The sequence below is a fragment of the Petaurus breviceps genome, unplaced genomic scaffold (genome assembly GCF_028583685.1).
Source record: "Petaurus breviceps papuanus isolate PSGF00001 unplaced genomic scaffold, PetGlider_PUasm1.0 182, whole genome shotgun sequence".
In the NCBI taxonomy this organism is placed as follows: Eukaryota; Metazoa; Chordata; class Mammalia; order Diprotodontia; family Petauridae; genus Petaurus; species Petaurus breviceps.
Window position 1 is genome coordinate 5,724,056 of NW_027185786.1, and position 18,872 is coordinate 5,742,927.

The following is an 18,872-nucleotide window of genomic DNA, read 5'->3' on the forward strand; positions in this document are numbered from 1 at the left end:
GTCAGCGACTTAAAGGCTTATATGGATGGTGTAGTTCTCAGATTTGCAAATGACATCAAACTTTGAAAAAGATCTCCCACTGGATGGCAGGATTCAGAAATCTCGACTGACTACAAGACTAGGCTAAATGATGATGAGATTTGGGGGTTCAAGAAAAGGGTAGGGGGCGAGGAGCAGCAGCACAAGTTGTGTGAAGGGGATATTTCCATCTCCATGCACTGAAAGCCCCCTCTGAGCCAGCTGTGACATGGCAGCCAAGAAAAACCTACGGAGAAGCATCATGGCTGGGCCTCGGGAAGTGGAGATCCTACTGCCTTTGGCCCTGGTTGTGCCATGTCTAGAAAACCGTGCTGGGTTCTGGACGTGATATTTAGAAAGGTTGGGAAGGGTAGGGCAGCTAGGATGGTAAAGACCTCAAGTTCATATCATATGAGGACAGGGTGAAGGAAGGAGCCTTGTTAAGCCTGGAGAAAATGAGCTGTATGGGACTGCTTTCAGATCTCTTGAAAGGGAAGGAGATTAGACTTTTGGTATACAGTACTGGACCTGAGTTCAGATCCAGCTTCAGATAGTCACTGGCTCTGTGACCTTGGGCAAGTCACTTAACATCTGCCTGCCTCAGTTTCCTCAGAGGAGACAGCATGTAGACATAAGTATACAGATAGATATAGTTTCGTTTTATATAAGTATATATAATATATATAGTTTTATGTAAGTAAATAGATACTTTTTAGAAGGGAGATCAGAAGAGGCCACATGTCAGATGTAACATCTGAGCTGAGCTTTGTGGGAAAGATGATACAAAGAGGGAAATGTAGCTGTAATGCTAGGGAAAGCACCCCAAAGTAGGATGGACTGCCTTGGGAGGCCTCCCATCCAGGTCAAGGTGACCATCTGTGATGTGATGTCCAGGATACTTGTTCAGGTACATGCTGGACCAGATGGGCTTGGAGGCCCCTTCTCACTCTGATGTTATGGACCCCCCCCCATCAGTTTACCCATCTGTAAAATGAGGGTATCTTTTTTTACTGCTCCTTTTTTGAAATGCTTATTGAAAATGGATCACTTCATAACTCATTTGTTGCTCTGTCCTTCAACCTTCCAAGTCTGTTCTGAAAGAAAGACAGCTCCCCAGGGAGAGGCCGGGCAGGGCTGTGAAAGTCCTTGCTATTAAAACAAAGAATGAAAGCTCCCCAGGCCTACTGAGGAGCTAGAGAAACGATCAGAGGCTTCCTCCTGGGCCTGGAAATCCCCTGGCTTCTCTGTCATCACAAAGGATGTCAGATTCGTGTACATCTTCCTCTGTCTGTCTGTCTGCAGCGTATAGACGTCATCCCCAATCCTGCCTGGCAACTGTGTCTCCCTGTTCTATATTTACTTCCCCTGGCAACGAAGGCTGGGGAAGGAAGCAGCTCTAAAGTAGATCTCCTTGCCTGACCTCTGGACCCACACACTATCTGTTGGACTGAGACATGGATTGGGGGCTGAGGTGAGGCTGGCTTGGGTGAGGAGGTGGGCTGGGGGGCTGTAGGCAAGCCAGGTGAAGAAGCATGGGGCAAAGAGGAGATTCAGGAACGGGTGCCTCCAGGCCCAGTTTACGACCCCCTGGCCACAAAAAGAATGCTGGCCGATTGACGCTCTCAGGCTTGTGAACCGGGCAGCTAGCTCTGGCCCGACGCTGAGGCTTCGGATATTGAGGTGAAGTCATTTGTGCCACAGTGACTTGTCCTTTTATTTGGCATGCCTGACCTCTCCTTGTGGCCCTCTGCAGGACTGGGCAGCCCTGAGAGCCAGTTTGCAGACAGCTCCCTAAGGACAGTGGCCTAAGTCGGGCAGAAATACCACACCTCAAGGAAGGATTGTGGGCATTAGTGCTCTGATCTTTCCAACCACTTGAGTGCTTTATAAAAATGATCTAAGAGCTAGCTAGCCCTGGCTTCTGAAGAGGGAAGAAATTAGTCTGCTATCCCTCAAAGGGATAGAGGATCCTGGGATCATTCCTGTGGTGGTTGACCTAAACAAATCACCTTGGGAAATCCAGAATTTGTTGTGTTGTTTTTTTAAATGAGAGAACAAAAGGGAAAAGTAGTCCCATCCCTTTGCCTTAAAGATCATGCTGGCCTTGGCCCACTGCACTCCCAAGAACAGCCCTAAGCAGATTTAAATATAATTAGGAAATATTTAACTAAACTAAAATGCAGCAAAACAATGCTAATATGTGGTTTTTAAGTCACTGGGTGCCCTCGGGGTGTAGTTATATATATAAGCCTTTAGTGGCCCCCATTTCTCTAGGAGTTGAACCCCACAGATCTAGTCCAACCTTCTTATTTTGCAGATGAGGAAACAGGCCCAGAGATAAGCCTGCTTGCCAGAGCTGGAATTTGAATCCAGGGTGTGCAGCTCCATATGCAGTGGGGTTGGTTTTGCTGTTTTTCCCATGCTACAGCGGCCTTGGTGTTGCCAGGGGCGGAGTCTCCGATCTCCCTAACCTGTGTTACAAATCCAGGAGGACTGCCTCTAAAGCCCACGTGTAGAAAAGGAGGCATCCAGGACCCCCAAGGCTATGGGTGCCACCCCAAGCCCAGATCCCTTTAAGTGTCAGGGCTGAGGCTCTTGTTGACCCTTCCCCTTCTTGGGAGTGTCAGAATGCTGCAGCAGGTACACCAGGCCCCCACCCCCACCGCTGGAGTCTTGCCTCACCTTTCTAAAAGATTGACCTGCCCAGTGATACCTCCTTGGTGAACCAATGCAAGCAGAGGCCACAATCAGGAACTGGCTTGGCCCAGGACTGGGGGTGAGGGTGAGGGCCAAAGGCAGCAGAAGGCAGCACTGGCTGGTGATCTGGGCAAGAGTGTGCAGAGGATAGTGTAGACTGGCCCCTGCAGGCCCGATGAGGCAGCATTACAGCTTGACATGGGGCCAGGGGATCAGCTTCAGCCACTTTCTGGTTCTGCGGCACTGGGCAAGACAATCTCCATGACTTAATTTCCTCATCTGTGAAATGGGTATAGTGGCACCTACTTCACAGGGCTATCATGAGTACGAGGTGAGATCATGTATCCAAAGTATTTTGCCGACCGACCATATAAATGTTATTATTAATGGAATTGCCAGAAGGAGCATGCTGGACACTTGAAGTCTCTGAGACCCGCACCTGCCTGTGGGCATGTCCTGGAGCTGCCGACCTACCCCCTCCTACCTCCCCACCCACCCCCCACCCCGTTAAGACTCCAGCTGCTTACTCCTCTGCCCCCTTCAGTTCCTCCCTGCAACAAGTTCTTAGAGCCCTGCACACTTCCACACCTGCTTTTGGGTACATAGGGTTGTTATGAAGAAGATGTCGAAAGTCTCTAAGCATTATATGCATATGACTCGTTATTTACGGATGAGAAGCCTGGTGTGGCTGATGGGGCTTGGGCTAATTAACAGAGGTACTGCTAAATTTGAACACAGATCCTGTTTCCAAAGCATTATCTGGAAAACAACTGTTTGTGTTCCTGCTGCCTGAGCAACTGCATCTGTGCTTGGGACCAGACAGAAGCCAGGAGAGGCCCAGGCAGGTGGCAAGGATGGGGGACGAGATAGATCCCATTGTGAGCCAGACCCTCCCCACCCCCACTCAGTTTGCCTAGTGGGAGGGGGCGTCCCACCTTCTGCCCTGTCCTTCAGAAGGCCTCGGACTGCCAAGTTCCCCAGCTGATCCCTACCAGAAGCCCAGGAGGCTTGGGGTTGGATCTGCATCCAAACTGGCAGGACTGGGAGGCCAACAGCTGCCCTGATCCCTTTCCAGTATACTGCACACCCTCTGGTGGACGGTGCTGGGAACAGCAGGCCCAGACGTCGGTGTGCTTTTCCACAAATAGTGATGGATTCCCTTGGGGGAATTGGGGTCCACTGGGCCAGGCTGCCGAGGGTAGCTCCCCGAGCAGAGTTGGACCATGGCAAACACAGTTCCTTAAAACCCACTTTCCAGGGAAGGGGAGGATGGCGGGAGACACAAGGTAAGAGTTTGCGTCCAGTCCCCTGCCTGCCATGGCTGCCTTCTCCAAACATTGTCTTCCACCAAAACTCGCCGTCTTGGTTGGGTGGATGTTTGGGTTTGTTTCTTGTTTTAATTCATTATTGGAATAGAATCACTTAATTTGGGTTTCACTGAATCACTGAATTTTAGCACTAGGAGAAACCTTAGTAACCAATGAGCCCAATTAGTTATTTTACAGATGAAGAAACTTAGCCCCAGAGAGGGGAATTAATTTGCTAATGAGTGGGAGGGATGGGACTAAGGACAGAGTTCTCCTGATTCCTACTTAAATGGTCTTTCTACTACCACACATTATGCTCTCTTGTGTAACTGAACTGAGCTCTTAAAATACCTACTGGTATTTCAGTAGTGGGAAAACAGAGGGGGTACATTCAGAATCACTGAATGGCACTCAGAATCAGAAATCACGGATTCTCTTTAGCTATCCTGCTTGGGCACCGGGACCCTCCTTGGTAAAACAGTCATGTAGAAACTAGAGGCTTAGTAAGGATTTTAGTGTTAATGTGGCCCTGGCCACAAATCTGTTGTTGGATGTTGATAAGTCTCCAAAGCTAAAACTGCATTTGAGTATAATGTTCAGAACAGGAGAGTTGATAGCCAGACCACAGTCTGCTGACCTGGTCTTAGATTATGTTTCCCTCTGGGCGTCATATTTTTTAGAGGAACATTCAGACTGGGACGGGTCCAGCAGAAGGCAACTGATATGGAAACTACCCTGTGAGAACTGGGCAAAGGAACTTGCAGAGAATGAGGGACCCATGAATGTGGCTCTCTGAGGGCTGCTGCTGAAGTGATCAGGTCTTCCTGTGTGGCAGAACTGAGACTGACAGCTGGCCTTAACAGAGTACAAATTTGGGCACCAGGAAGAACTTTATCTAATAGTTGTGCCCTCAGATGGGGGGACCTGTCCAGTGAGGTCTTCCAAAGATAATGGGATACTTATCTGTAAGGGACATCCTAGAGGGAATTCCTGTGTGGGGCAGGAGGTCAGGGTTAGATAACCCTCCAGCACAAGGAGGGTACGATTCCTTTTCCAGAGATCTGGGGAACTCGGGCAGCATTGCTTCCAGACCCTGCTCACCCCACAGCTGCTCCAGCTTTTCCCTCACATGGTCACTTTAGTGTTTTATCATTAAGTCACAGAGAGAGGACTTGGGGAAGGCTTTTGGCTGGAACCCTGAGCTGGGAAGAAACCTGAGGATATAGAATGAAGCCCGATCCTGCCTTCCCCCCACAGCTTCTAGGTTGATGAGATTGGTGAGAAATAGAAGAGAGAGGCTTGAAAAGGACAATTCTAAAATCTTTACTTAGAAAAATCATGAAAGACAATTACTTAGGGGTGACCTAAACTAATATTTTGGGGTCTGAGGGGAGATTTTTGCCCAGATAAAAGGTGATCAGCCATCTCCTCCACTAAAGTCTTTGCCACACACAGCCCACCCCACCAGATCTCTGCCAGGATTACCCACTATCCCAGGTGATGATGCTTTTGGCTGTCTTCTCATCTCTAGCCTCATTTCCACAGCCTGGTCCCTGCAAGGGGAGCAGCTCCTTGTCCAGCAGAAGGGCCTGGTCCTCACAGCACTTTGCCAGGGTTCATGAGGTTCTTGGGGTCCAGGACTGATTTGATCTGCCTCATAGCTTCTATGCCCACAGGGCCAATCTCCTCCTTCAGTAGCTGGCGTTTGCCCAGCCCGATGCCATGCTCCCCAGTGCAGGTCCCATGCATAGCCAGTGCGGTCCTAGGGTGCACAGCCAAGAGCCAGTGCCCTTAGTGGAAGCAGCCGGGATCGGCTGGGCCGAGGCCTCTTGAGAGGCCCTTAAGCTTCTGTGGTTTCTTCTGTGAGTGAGCAGGCCACTCAGCTTGTAATCAGCCCCAGCATCCAGGAGTACAGGGGCCGGCTACCTCCTCCTTTCCTTCCTCCCAGTCTCTGCCCAGAAATGGGATGTGTCCTTTGAATCCCACCCTCCTGTCCCTGAGCCTGTCTGCTCAGATCGCCCCTGCCCACCTGCCCTCCCAGCCCAGCAATCAGCAGATCCTGTACCTTGCCAGCTGTTCCCCAAATGTCTTTACTCGGTGGTATTCATCAGCATCCTCAGAGTTGAACACTAAGAGGCAGTGGAAGTTTCCATCCCCAACATGGCCCACCAGGGTTCCTAGGAAGGGAGAAGGAGTTGGCTGCCCAGTGCCAGATGTCATTTCCCCCCTTCTCATGCCCTAACCCCTGACTCTCTGACCCAGTCTCTCCTTCCTGCCCCTGAAATCCTCCTCCTCTCTTGTAGTCTGGAAGTGGTCGGCACAAGAGGGCTCGGGAGGTTACCTGTGAGTCCAAAAGCTTCCAGGTCCTTCTTGGCCTGCACCATAATCTCTGGGAGCCGCGAGATAGGGACACAGACGTCTGTAGAGTAACCCTGAGCGGGTGAGGGACGCAGATCCAGTCAGGCCCATCAGCGGCTGCCCCCCCCTTCCGCCACCCCCACCCCCAGCTTCTCTCTTAGATGGGGAATGGTGTGTAAGGCCCCGGAGCCCCCGAGGCTTGTTCCCCTTCTCCCAGCCCAGGCTCACCATGCAGCCAGGCCTAAGAGCCAGGGCGGCATACCAGGCGTTGTGCCGCGCCTCCCAGAGCCGGCTCCGCTCCTCCGGCTCCTTGGAACACGTAAAATGGGAGCTCCCATTCTGCCGGACGATCTCCTCTGGGGGAATCGGTCGCCTTAGGCCCCTTATGCCTCCCCGCCCCGCCCCCAGGCAGCCAGGCCCCCTGGGGCCCCAGCCGGCCTGCCGCCTCTCCTCCCCGAGCCAGAGGAAGCCTGACCTGCCCGCTGCAGCTGCTCCTGCAGCGCCTGCCGCGAGCCGTGGAACTCCAGGAAGAGGCTGGGAGCCACGGCATTGGTCAGACCGCTGTATCTATTGCAGGCATCCATCATGACGTCATCCAGGAACTCTGGAGAAGGGGCCGCGGGAGGGGCGGGAGAGGGAGACAGCAAGATTGGACCTGGGCAAAGAGGAACCTCCCCCTTCCCCAACCCCCCCATCTCCAGCAGTGAAGGCCGTGCCCGGCACGCGGTGCATCACTCCTTAAGCATGGCCTGCGAGCCAGGCCCTACAGAGCGCCTCCCTGCCCCTGAAATCCTCCTCCTCCTCTCTCCCAGTCTGGAAGGGCTCGGGTCCTAGAGAGTGCAGAGCACCGAGCACCACGGGTTCTTCAGCGAGGGGTCTGGGAGCGTGGGGTTTTGTCTCTAATATTTGGAAAACTATTTCCACATAATTGGTTTCCTTCAAAATCTTCCACTCAATGCATGCATTTAAAAATATCCTGAGAAAGGGTCCTTTGGCTTCACCAGACATCCTTGTTCTAGGCCAACTGCCTCATTTTATCAGCGAAAAGATCAGGGCTCAGGCAGGACACATGGTTGGCCATGGGTCACAGAAATCATATATATCAGGACCAGGAGTCACAGTGAACCCACAGATTCTGACTCCAGACCCAGTGTTCTTGGCACCACATCCACTAAATTCAACATGAAACTGGGCAAAGTAGCTTCTGTCTAAGTTAGAATGATGGTCAGACATGGTGACGCTACCAGGAAGGCTTGAGGCTGGTGGCTAGCTCACCTGACTCAGGAGTTCTGAGCTGCTTTGGCCTAAACTGAGTGGGGGTCTGTAGCAAGTCTGGCACCAATAGCGTGAGCCCCTGGGGGGAGGGGGAGGTGCTACCAGGCAGCTTAGGGAAGTGCTGAAACAGGTTAAAGTTCCCGGGTTGATCAGTAATGAGAAAGGGCCCATGAGAGCCTGAGTGAGATAGAGAGACCTGGTCTCCTCCTACCCCCCCTTCCCAAAATAGGACAATGAATAACAAGACAGCTATGATGCTATGTTCTCCAACACACTGAGAAGCTGGAAGGGGTGAGGGAAAGTGACTTGTCCAGGGTCACACTGTTCCTTCATGGTAAAGCTGGGACTAAAGCCCAGGTCTCCCTAAACCCCAGTCCAGGGTTCTTCTGCTATCCTGGGCTGCCCCCGTGAGGGTGGGATTAGGTTCTCCCCAGACTTGTGGATCCTCGTCCCAGGCATTGGTCCCCAAGAGGCTTCACCCAAGGTGTTAAGTGACTGACACCAGGCAACTTATTTTCAAAGCTCTCCAGCAGTGAGAGGTAGGAGTGGGGCAGAGGGCCCCCCTCCATCTTCCTTCCAGCTGAGCAGGCCCCTGCCCCTAACCCTCACCGATGCGTGCCACAGGCACTCCACTCTGCATTATCTGTACAGTGCTATCCACAGCAGCCTGGATGCTGGGGAAGGCACAGACAGCGGCTGCGGTGGCCTCAGGGATGCCGTGCAGTCGCAGGGTTGCTGTGGTGATGAGACCCAGGGTGCCCTCGGAGCCAACAAACAGTCCGGTCAGGTTGTAGCCAGCTGCGCTTTTCCTGGACCCCCAGGGAACACAAGAATGGTTGTTGGGGTCAGCCCCAAGGTAGTACCCAAGTGACATAGACTCATAGGAACATAGATTTCAAGCTGGAAGGGGACTTAGAAGCCATCTGGTCCAACCCCCTCATCTCACCAAATGAAGACACATAGAGATAAGGTAACCTGCTCAGTCACAGCTAGGAATCAAACCCAGACCCTCCACCTCCTAATCCAGCACTCTCTCAAGTACACTGTGCTCCCTACTCAGGAATCAGGGATGAGCTCAACACAATCCCAGTTGTCCTAACTAACCTGTTGACAATCTGGGAGCCTGACCTACTTAAGCCTTGAATGAAGCCGTCTCTATTTCCCAGTGGCCAGGACCAAGGTCTTGAGAGCTCAAGCGGGTCACCATCCAAGGGTCAGAAGACATCTTCTCATTGAGCTCCCCCATTTTACAGATGAGGAAACAGGCTCAGAGAGAAGAGGTCTCTTGCTCAGAGTCATACAGCTAGGAGTATAAGAGCTGTAACCCAAATGCAAGTCTCCTGGCTCCTAGCAAGGACCCTTCCAGTAGCAAGGGCCTTCCATGATACTGAAGTCACAACTGATTGGCCAACATGAAGGCCGTCTGAGGCCACATACGCGATGACTACAGCAGTGTAAGTGGAAGGAACAGCATTAAACAATTGGAATTGAGCAGTGAAGCTGGAATGACCAAGACTGTCCCCCAGAAAAGGGATGGGATGACATGAAGTGTCATGCTTTTTAAAAAATTTATGGTAAGTTTTGCTAAACTGGGATGGGAGGGTTTTCTCTTATGGGAACGATCTCAGGGAGGAGAATCAGGAGGGGACATATTGGGAAAATACAGGTAATATAAAATAGTGATATCTTTTAATATCAATATCTTTTTTGCAAAATATGAAGGCCATGCCAACCATAAAAAAGAATAAATCTGACCGGGGATGAGAAAGAAATCGTAGCATGATTTCCAAGAAACCAGTTGAGGAATGGCTTCTGGTTTATCTGCTGCTTTGGATAATTGTATTATTTTACCCTTCAAAAGTGTGACCAATCTAAAAAATGGGCAAGAGGGGGTCAGTTCCCCAACAGATTCCATCCACCCACTGGCTTCTCAGGGCTGGCTGGAGCCTTGGTTCCTGACCCTAACTCTCACCGGAATCGGCGGCCTTGACCGGAAGTGTGCAGGATCTGCCCATCTGCCAACACAACTTCCAAGTTGACAACATTCTCCAACATGGTGCCATACCGCACAGCATTGGTACCTGAGGCCCCGGTAGCTGCCATACCACAGAGGGAGGCATCAGCTCCTGGATCTGGGAGGGAAGAGTACATGGGAGAAAGGAGCCACATTGGGAGAGGGTGTGGAACTCCCCAGAGATCTCAGGAGGAAATGGGGGGGGATGGGCAGCACGCGGCTTGAGTCACATCCATTTGTCTGGCGCCCTGAGAATGGGACCAGACAGCTTAGGTGACAGTGGCTGATCCTTGAGGCATAGGCACTTATGATCAGGGGGAGGAAAGAAGCCAAAAACTCCAGGCTGAGTCCAGCCATCCTCACTAAAACACATTGGGGACCCTCTTCAGGTCCTCTATAGAGTTCAGCTTCCTTCCTGGGGAAGGAAACTCCATGGTATCCCTGGGAAAAGAGGAAATACCCCAAAGTTTGAAGCAAGTCATACCTACTGGAAACCAGAGACCAGTATCCCTCAGGTAGGAGTTAAGGGCTTTCCGGGTGACCCCGGGCTCCACAGTCACTGAAAAATCATCCACACTCAGATCCAAGATACGGTCCATGTGGGTGAGGTTAAAACAAATGCCGCCCTATCAGAGAAGAAAGGGAAGATAGGGAAGGGAAAAAGGTCAGATGAGTCTCCATCTCTTACACACACACACACACACACATACACACACACACACACATCATACCCCTAAAGTTTTCCAGATTCCCTCCACACACCTCTTGAGTGATTGATAGATGCTGAGAACTAAGTGTCCAGAAAACATGAGGGAAGGATAAGGGAAGGGCTAATCCCCCTGGGGACCCTAAAAATAAAAACCCCAGATTAAAACAAGGTGGGAGAGTGCTCCCCACAGAGCAAAGCTCCAGGGGCACAAACTCTTTGAGAAGGGGGAACATTATTGTTTCTAGGATGCCAAGACCTTCAGTTGCCTCCTCACCCCAGGTTCTGCTTCTGATGAAGAAGTGTCAAGGGCTGAGGTATAGAGGTGTTCTCTGACCCCAACTTGAGAAGCTCAGGGATGTCCCCCAACATACAAAGCTTCCCTTAAGAATCCATGATGGGGGCAGCTAGGTGGCACAGTGAATAGAGCACTGGCCCTGGAGTCAGGAGGGTTCAAATATGAGTTCAAATATGACCTCAGACTTACTATCTGTGTGACCTTGAGCAAGTCACTTAACCCCAAATGCCCTGCCTTCCCCCCCCCCCAACCAAAAAAAAAAAAAAGGAAAGAAAAGGGAAACAAAAAGAATCCATGATGGCCGATCTATTTTGCTGAAGTTTTTTTTTTTCCTTTTCTATAAGGGATGGCTCTCTGGGAGCAGGGAGGGGAAGGGATACAGGGGGAAGTGCAGGAGATACACATACACAGAAATACATATATATATTTGTATATATATACTTATCAATAAAAATGGTGTAAAAAAAAGAATTCCTGATGAATTCATGAACTTTTTTTAAGTTGCCTCCCCATTTTTTTTACTCTGCCATATCTATGCAATTTAGGCTCTTAGAGAGATGAAGAGATGTGCCCAAAGGCAGGTCTCCTGGCTCCTACATCAGTTCTTTCTCCATTATACCATGTCCAGGTAACATAGCTAATCAGCACCAGAGGCAGACCTCAAATCTTCTTCACTCCAAAGCCAACACTATCAGTCTCATTTTCCCATGGGGCCAGCATAGACCAGAACAGGTACTGACCCCATTACCCCTGTGATTCTTCACCTAGAATTCTGTGCTGCCCAATTACCCAGTATTCCTGGACATAGTTGGGGGGAGGAGGGAAGGAAATACCAGCACTCACTAGGTAGGGAGGAGGGTGTTAAGCATAGAGCTGGAAAGGGGTGGAGTCACCATCTTCCCTTAGCCAATCAGAAGTGGGAGAGAGACAGATTTTTGTATAATAGGGTTGAAACTGGGGAAGGGAACCTAGAAGAATGTGGGTGGAGGTAAGGAGGCAACAGATGGAGAGGGAAAGAGACCCAGTTAATAGAGACCCAGCCCCAGGGCCCTGGCCATACCTTTATAGCACTGACGCCACCTTCCAGCCCTGTCCCAGTGCCAAAAGGAATAATGGGGATTCTGTGATCATAGCACAATGCTGCCAGCTGGCTGACCTGCTCCACATTCTGGGGCCAGACAACAGCATCTGGGGGGAAGCACCTGCCAGAAGAGACAAGGCTTGCAGGAGGAAGCTGGTAGGTCCCAGCCCAAAAGAAAACCAACTAGGTCCTCAGACTGCAAGATGGTGGGCAGTGGGCAGTGCCCAGAGGGTAGTCTTGGTGCTAAGGTCTAGAAATGGAAGAGAATATTCCTGAAGTAGGAGACCAAAAGGCACCCTTCTTCCCTGGGGTGCTGAACTTTGTCTCCATCCATGTGCCAGGAGCAAGGCTCTCCAGGGAAAGGGCTTCAGGAGAGATCAGGTAGGAATGGAGCCCAAAGATGTGGTCCCCACTCCTAAAACCTTAGGTCCCTCTTCTCTCAGACCTAGAGCAAAACCAAGCACTGAAGGGTGTATCAAAATGGGTAGAAGAAGAATGAACCAGACTCATAGACTAAGAAAGAAGGTTTTGGGAATGATTGAGTCCCCTAACCCCAACCTTTATTTTACAGAAAAACTAGGACCCAGAAAGAGCGGACATCCCCAAGGTCACCCATCTGGTTCAAAGCAAAGGATAGCTTCTTATGGTTAGATACAGGTACAGAAAAGCCAGATACTGAACAAATCAGGACGGGGAAGGAAAGCAGAGGCCTCCAGAGAGAAGGGACTGGAGGACAGACAGTGGAGGAGAGGGCCCCGGCACTCTCCTTGCCTGGCCTTGGGGGCACTCTGACTCATCCATCTTCTGGGTTTAAGGCTGAGGGGGCCAGACTCGGCAGCACAGGACTCAAGGACACACCTGCCCCCTCCCCTGCCACCTACCTGTGCATAGATTCATCATGACCATGCTGTTCAAGTACCACTTTAGCTGTGGACACATTGGACTTCCCCACCACTGCCTTCAGGGCCTCCACAAAATCTGCACTGACTTTCTCCTGAAAGGACCACAAGAGGGAAGTACTTCAGGGCTCTGGAACATCTGGACTCTTACAGGAATATCAATCAATCAGTCAATCAGCAAACATTTATTAAGCACCTACTATGGGGTCAGGCTAAAAAGATAAAAAGATGACAATAAAAAAAAGCTGCTTACATGAGGGGTGTTAGGGAAACTCAATATCTGTTCATTAACAAAGATAAAATGTAATTTTAAAAAGAAAAAGCTTATTAAAGTATGTACCCTTTCTTTTCTTATTTTAAAAAAGTCGCTTTCTAACTTGTAAAGTAGCTTCTATAAAGCTCAAGTAATCAACCCTTCTATGCTGTTTTGCTTAACTTTTGAGGGGAATTGTCCTGTGAAGGGTTCCACTGTGAGTTTGTTGGGGTTCACATCCTATCAGGGGTAGAGAATCTATGGCCTCAAGGCCACTTCTAGGTCCTCGGGTGAGACCTTTTGACTGAGTCCAAGTTTTACAGAACAAATAAATCCTTTTATTAAGGGGATTTGATTGGTGAAGTTCGGATTCAGTCAAAGGGCCACACTTGAGGACCTAGAGGGCCACACATGGCCTCAAGGATGTAGGTTCCCCACCCCTGCCCTATGTCAAATTTGTCAATTTAAAAACTTTAAAAAGGTTCATCTCTCTATCCCCCCAAGGAGCTAGCACAGTGGGGTATTGAAAATAAAATCTAAGGGCGGCTAGGTGGCACAGCCCTGGAGTAGGGAGGACCCGAGTTCAGTTCTGGCCTGAAACACTTAACACCCACACAAAAAATACTAGCCGTGTAACCTTGGGCAAGTTACTTAACCCCAATTGCCCTCCAAAAAGGCAAAAAATAAATAAATAAATAAAATCTATTGACAGAACAGGATACAGTGGGGCAGCACTTCAGAACTATTGCATAAAACGAGGCCCAAGTGTCCTTTAAATGGCCACAGCTTAAGTAGCAGGCTCTGCCTCCCTTAGGGAAGTAGAGGATTCGGAGACTCAGAGAATGTCAGCCCCAGAACAGACATCAGAGATGGGTTTGTCCATTGTCCCTTTTGTGAATAGTTAAGTGGCAGCCCAGAGAGCTCTGGTCCGTTCAAGCTGGAAAGCACCTTTGGCAGTCAGCTGCCCTATAACTGAGACTCAAAGACCAGGTGTGGTTGTCCAATGTTCGCAGCACATAAGTGGCAGTCACGTGACACCTGAATCTCCAGAGCCCATTTAAACAGCCAGTGAAACCTTAAGCCAAAGGAACGCCACTGTCCCAGCCCTTACTCCAAGTTCCTTCCAGGAAATATAGCTAAGGCGCCCACTCCATTGGGCTACAGTGCCTCGGGGAGCCCCAGGAAACGCTGGCTATGTGAATGTGGAAGGGGGGGCGCTTTAAGCCTTTGCAGCTTTCTCTCCCCACCCCCCTTCGAGAGGGTCCCGGGGTAACCCCCCAAGGTCAGGAGAAGCTGGCTAAGGGGCTTGGACCGGGAGCCGGAGAGAACGCGGCGCGGTCGGGGGAAGGGGGGTCGAGGGGGGAGGAGCCCAGACTCTCCGCTCTTCAGGCCGCGGGGTCCCTTTACCTGCTGCCCCTTCAAGGAGTAGCTCCTCCAGCTGCCCAGCATACGAGCGGCTCCCCGGAGCTGTCCCGCCATAACAAAGGAGGTTGAGGACGCTAGGATCTCGGGTCAGCGGCGCAAGCTTTGGAGATCCCAGAGAGTCCAGCGGAACCCTGGCTCTGGGCGGAATCAACTGACCACCAACAGCGACCAGCATCTGCCTTCCTATTGGCTGCTGCGGGAGGCCGCCTCTCTTAAGGTAGCCCTGGTTATTAAGACGGTTAAGCTTCATTCGACCCCGCAGTTAGCGAGCTCCCAACAAAGAATCCGACATCACTGCCTGAAAATGTGCCCACTGTTTCTGATAGGTGAGGAGGCTGAATCTCAAACTGAGTTTTCACACACGGGCCAAACCTCAGCAAACTCACCAACAAACCTCCCAGCCAATACAATCCCCGCCCCTCCCCTCACCCCGAAGGAAACCTGCATAGAAGAGCTGATTGCTTATTGATCAACAAGCGTCTTCCCAAGCGCCTACTGTGTCGCAGGGATTGGTCTCCGTCTTCCCATTCCTCGCCTCATCTCGTGCCATTCTAATCCATTCAGCTGCCAAAGGGTTCTCCCTAAAGTCCGGGTCTGTGGTCTGATTGAATGAATCATACCCACCCACCAGTCAGGACAGCTCAGCTAAATGGATTAACTCTCAGTGTTCCTCAAACCTTAAATCATTTTATAAATGTTAGATTGGTTTTCCCAGTCAAGTGGTAAAGTTACTGTGATGCCAATAGAAGGCAAAGTTCCTTTAGGGAACTTGCAAGCTTACAGTGAGTGAAAGGATCTGGGTGGGATTAAGGAGTGGTAAATAGTGTGGGGTGGCCCCGCGCTATAGTGAAAGGAGTCCAGGAAGCTAATTAGGTCATCTCGGCGGGATTAAGGAGTGATCAGATATATGCAACTAGTCTGGGTGGACCAGATGCCCTGGGCTGAGGTGCCAGTGATATGGGAAATATGAGCTTGAACTGCCTTTGTACTGACTCCTAAAGATACTTGGTACCCACTGCACTATCTATCCCAACTCCCTACCTCCTTTTATGCATCCTAGACTTTAGGATACTCCCTAAACTCCCTACAACTATTGTTTCTATCCACACCATGTTTCTATCTTCCCCATATCCCTCAGAAGAGACAGGACCAGAAGAGACCTCAGGAAGCAGGGAATAGGAAAGAAGTAGTGCTTCATAACTTAGAAGAAACTTTTGAACCCAAGACTATACTTTACAACTTAATTCTACCCTTCCCCTACTTGCCATCCTACCCACCCTGCCCCAACTTCTGCTTGGTCTATAAACATTGCCAGTAAAATACCTCACTTTCCTTTCTTCAGCCTGTCTTTCTAAGTAAAGCCTTTGTTATTTTCCTGGAAAAAAAAAAAGTTGTATACTCCCTACAGCGACCTTATCAAACAAGACACTGATTGGTGGCAGACTGGGCAATCCTCATTGGCTCTGACCACTAGTTAACTTAGTGAGGCAGCAGAACTAAAAACTACAATTCCCTGTGCCCCTCCCCCCACCTTGGGATTTTCCTGGTGAACTCTGGATAAAATGTTTGCTCAGTAGATACTAAAAATGCATGTTCCTGCAAGAACTGACTACTCCTTAACCACTCCCTAAACCTGCCCTGAATCACCTAATTAGCATACCTGACAAATGTTTTTACTATAGTTCATCCTAAATAAACTTTAACTGCACCCCTTTAAGATCTCAGGTTCCTTAAGAACTTTTGCCCACTGAAATGCGTAAAAATAAACCTTTGCCAACTTGACTTAAAGAATGCTTGAGTCTGTGAATTCTTTCTAGACTACCCTGTCCTTCATTCCCATCCTTGAGGGGTCCTGGAACTCCTCAAAACCACATCAGTCTGGCCTCCTGGGAAGTTCCTGGATTTCTGGATAAAGGTTTTTCTACACTATAACTACTGGCATTTAGATCTCTACTTCAGGCAAAGAGAACACTCTAGCCCAGAATTATCTTGCACAGACACTTTATTGGAGGTGGGGGAAGGGAAGAGTTACAAGAAGAGCTCAGTTGTTGGCCAGTGTTTCCTCGATAAAGGGCAGGAGTTCAGTGACTCGGGAGTACACAGCAGGGGTGCTGGTGGAACAGACACTACTTCCCCAGGAGACAATACCAGTCAGGGTCCAGGCACCATTTTTCAGGCAAACCAGGGGTCCACCAGAGTCACCCTAGGGAGGCAAGAGACAAGAGAGCTTAAGAGGGTCTATCAGCCCCTCAAAGCAGTGTCAGGCTGGTCCAGGGCACTAGCTTTAGACTCAAAAGACCCATATTGGAGTCCCAGAGCTGATACCTCATAGTCATGTGACCAGAGACCTCATGGGATAGTAAAAAGAATACTGTCAAATGGAGATAACCCCACTTTCTCTTACCTGTCTTATAGGCTTGTTTCAAGCCATAAAGTGCTACAGAAATAAATGGAAATGATTAAGAACTGAAAGTTCAGGAACTCAGTCCAGGGACTGACATCATGACACTGTGACTACAGTATCTCATGACACTTCAGAGGCTTGGTTTGAAACTTCAAATGTACAAGCAGAGGGAAATAGAGAAATAATAAAGTTTACATTTTTCTAAGCACTTTTGACTTTTCAAAATGTTTTCAAGTCTATGATCTCATTTCTCCTTTGCAACAGCCCAAACTGGTAGGTAGAAAGAATATGGGTACTAATCTCCATTTGGCAGATGAGAAAACTGAGTCTCAGCAAAGTTTGTTCCATGTTACTTAATGAGCTAGCCTCATAGCCAAGAATAGAAGCCAGATTTTTGGATTCTTTCTAATGCAGAAAATGTGTGTGGACAATGACAGTAAGGGAGGTTTAAGAAAAGGAGACCTGAATGAAGTGCTACCTTGCATGGGGTTAGGAGAGGAAGGAGAAGTGCTTATGCTAAGGAAAGGGAGACAGGACCTTTCCTGGAAGTTTGATGAAAATGAGGGCCTTTCAGCTCTGTCACTGACTGGGCAAAAGAGAATTTTTGGTGTTGTCATTTTCAGTCCTGTCCCATTCTTTGTGACCCCATTTGGGGTTTTCTTGGCAAAGATATTGAAGTGATTTGCCATTTCCTTCTCCAGCTCATTTTACAGGTGGGGAAACTGAAGCAAACAGGGTGAAGTGACTCACCCAGGGCCACACAACTAGGAAGTGTCTGAAGCTGGATTTGAACTGAGATTCCAGGCCTGGGGCTCTATCTACTGTGCCACTTAGCTGCCCCTGACAATTAGATCTGTCCCAAAGTGGATAAGGCAGGGGGCTCCTCTTTACCAGCAGTTTTAATGGAAGGATGGGTGACCACTTGTATCAGGCTTAAGTAGGTGTTGGACTAAATGTCTTATTCTGTAGAAGTGATGTATGAGGGGATGCCAGGGAGGTGCGGAGGGCTGGGGGGTGGCAGAGAATCCCTAGATTGAGATTGGTTTAGCTTCTTACTGTCAGGATGCCACTATGTCTATGATATAGATGAGAAGATTTGGGTGGCTAGGTGGCAGCAGTGAATAGAGCACCAGCTCTGGAGTCAGGAGGACCTGAGTTCAAATCCAGCCTCAGACACGTTTAACACTTGCTAGCCAAGCGACCTTGAGCAAGTCACTTAACCCCAATTGCCCTGCCTTCCCCCCTCCAAAAAGCAAAAATAAATAAATAAATACTTTTTAAAAAAAATAATGCTAAGATCCCTTTCAGGGCAACATAATTTGCAATTCTGAAAGGGATGGAGAGGAGGGAAAAGAAAGGAGAGAAATGGGGGAGGGAGAGAGAGAGCCAGGTACCGAGCAGGAAGAAACACCACTGGCGCCTGCACAGATCATGGAGTCTTTGATCTTGTTCCCCCAGTACTGCTTGCATTCCTCATTGGACAGCAGGGGCAGAGCGGCCTGCTGGAGCTTAGCTGGGACTACAAGGGCTGTGGAGACAAAAGATAAGGGGGTAGATTAGGGAGGAAGTGGGGGCCGGGTAGGGGTCTGGCAGAAATGATCCCGAGAGTCAGGACTGAAGATTGTGTCAGGCTCTGTTCTGGTTGGCTCTCCGCCTTTTCTTCATGGTTGGGAAATACGATTCTTCTGAAAGTGAAAATATGTTTAATACGAATGTATATGTAGAGCCTATATCAGATTGCACTCTCTCTTGGGGGTGGGGGAGGAGAGGGAGCCGGAGAAAAATTGAAAACTCAAAACCTTATAGAAGTAAATGTTGGAAACTAAAAATAAATTATTTTAAAAAGGAGTAGTCTGGAGGAAATCAAATTCTAATTATTAAAAACACATACATATGAACCAATATTGCTTCCAAAAAAAACATAATCTAGAGAAGCAGGGTCTACAGGGACAAAATTGTGTTTTCATTGTTAAATTAGGTCACTGTAGATTTTATTTTTTTCTTCATTGTTTTCCTTTGTTACAGGGAGGCATGATATTAAAGCATGGTAGGAAGGGCATTCAAACTACTGTAAAAACAGAAAAGTACCAATCATATATATATATATATATATATATATATATATATTTTTTTTTTT

General features: G+C 49.2%; 2 protein-coding genes across 6 annotated transcripts in view; both read right to left on the minus strand.

The window, feature by feature from the left end:
* Positions 1-5,329: 5,329 nt before the first annotated feature.
* Positions 5,330-15,107, minus strand: LDHD (lactate dehydrogenase D). 5 transcript variants are annotated; one of them, XM_069087675.1, is made up of 12 exons: positions 14,773-15,107; positions 14,314-14,554; positions 12,636-12,748; positions 11,734-11,875; positions 10,154-10,295; positions 9,628-9,787; positions 8,265-8,464; positions 6,856-6,984; positions 6,609-6,736; positions 6,364-6,454; positions 6,088-6,199; positions 5,330-5,784 (listed from the first exon to the last, which is right to left on the minus strand). In XM_069087675.1, exons 2-12 carry the CDS (start codon positions 14,383-14,385, stop codon positions 5,619-5,621), a joined length of 1,455 nt encoding a protein of 484 aa, XP_068943776.1. In that variant the 5' UTR covers positions 14,386-14,554; positions 14,773-15,107; the 3' UTR covers positions 5,330-5,618. The 5 variants fall into 5 exon arrangements, with proteins under 5 accessions (XP_068943776.1, XP_068943777.1, XP_068943778.1 ...); XM_069087676.1 differs by lacking the exon at positions 14,773-15,107 and having other exon boundaries at positions 5,330-5,568; positions 5,677-5,784; positions 14,314-14,756; XM_069087677.1 differs by lacking the exon at positions 14,773-15,107 and having other exon boundaries at positions 5,330-5,460; positions 6,109-6,199; positions 14,314-14,757.
* A 1,208-nt stretch (positions 15,108-16,315) lies between these two features.
* Positions 16,316-18,872, minus strand: part of LOC138160738 (chymotrypsinogen B-like) — an 8,845-nt gene continuing 6,288 nt past the window's right edge. Inside the window, exons 6-7 of the mRNA XM_069087484.1 lie at positions 18,130-18,263; positions 16,316-16,534 (exon numbers count right to left, since the gene is read on the minus strand). Of these exons, the coding sequence (XP_068943585.1) occupies positions 16,373-16,534; positions 18,130-18,263 (296 nt within the window). The 3' untranslated portion in view covers positions 16,316-16,372. The remainder of the gene's footprint in view (positions 16,535-18,129; positions 18,264-18,872) is intronic.

What these genes read in the sequence shown, in the direction of transcription:
- LDHD (XM_069087675.1), bottom strand. Translation starts at nt 14,385, where the DNA reads ATGGCGGGACAGCTCCGGGGAGCCGCTCGTATGCTGGGCAGCTGGAGG. An exon ending in ACTCCTTGAAGGGGCAGCAG is followed by an intron (nt 12,749 to 14,313) that starts GTAAAGGGACCC and finishes TGGTCCTTTCAG; the next exon opens with GAGAAAGTCAGTGCAGATTT. An exon ending in GGAGCAGCTGCAGCGGGCAG is followed by an intron (nt 6,737 to 6,855) that starts GTCAGGCTTCCT and finishes CGATTCCCCCAG; the next exon opens with AGGAGATCGTCCGGCAGAAT.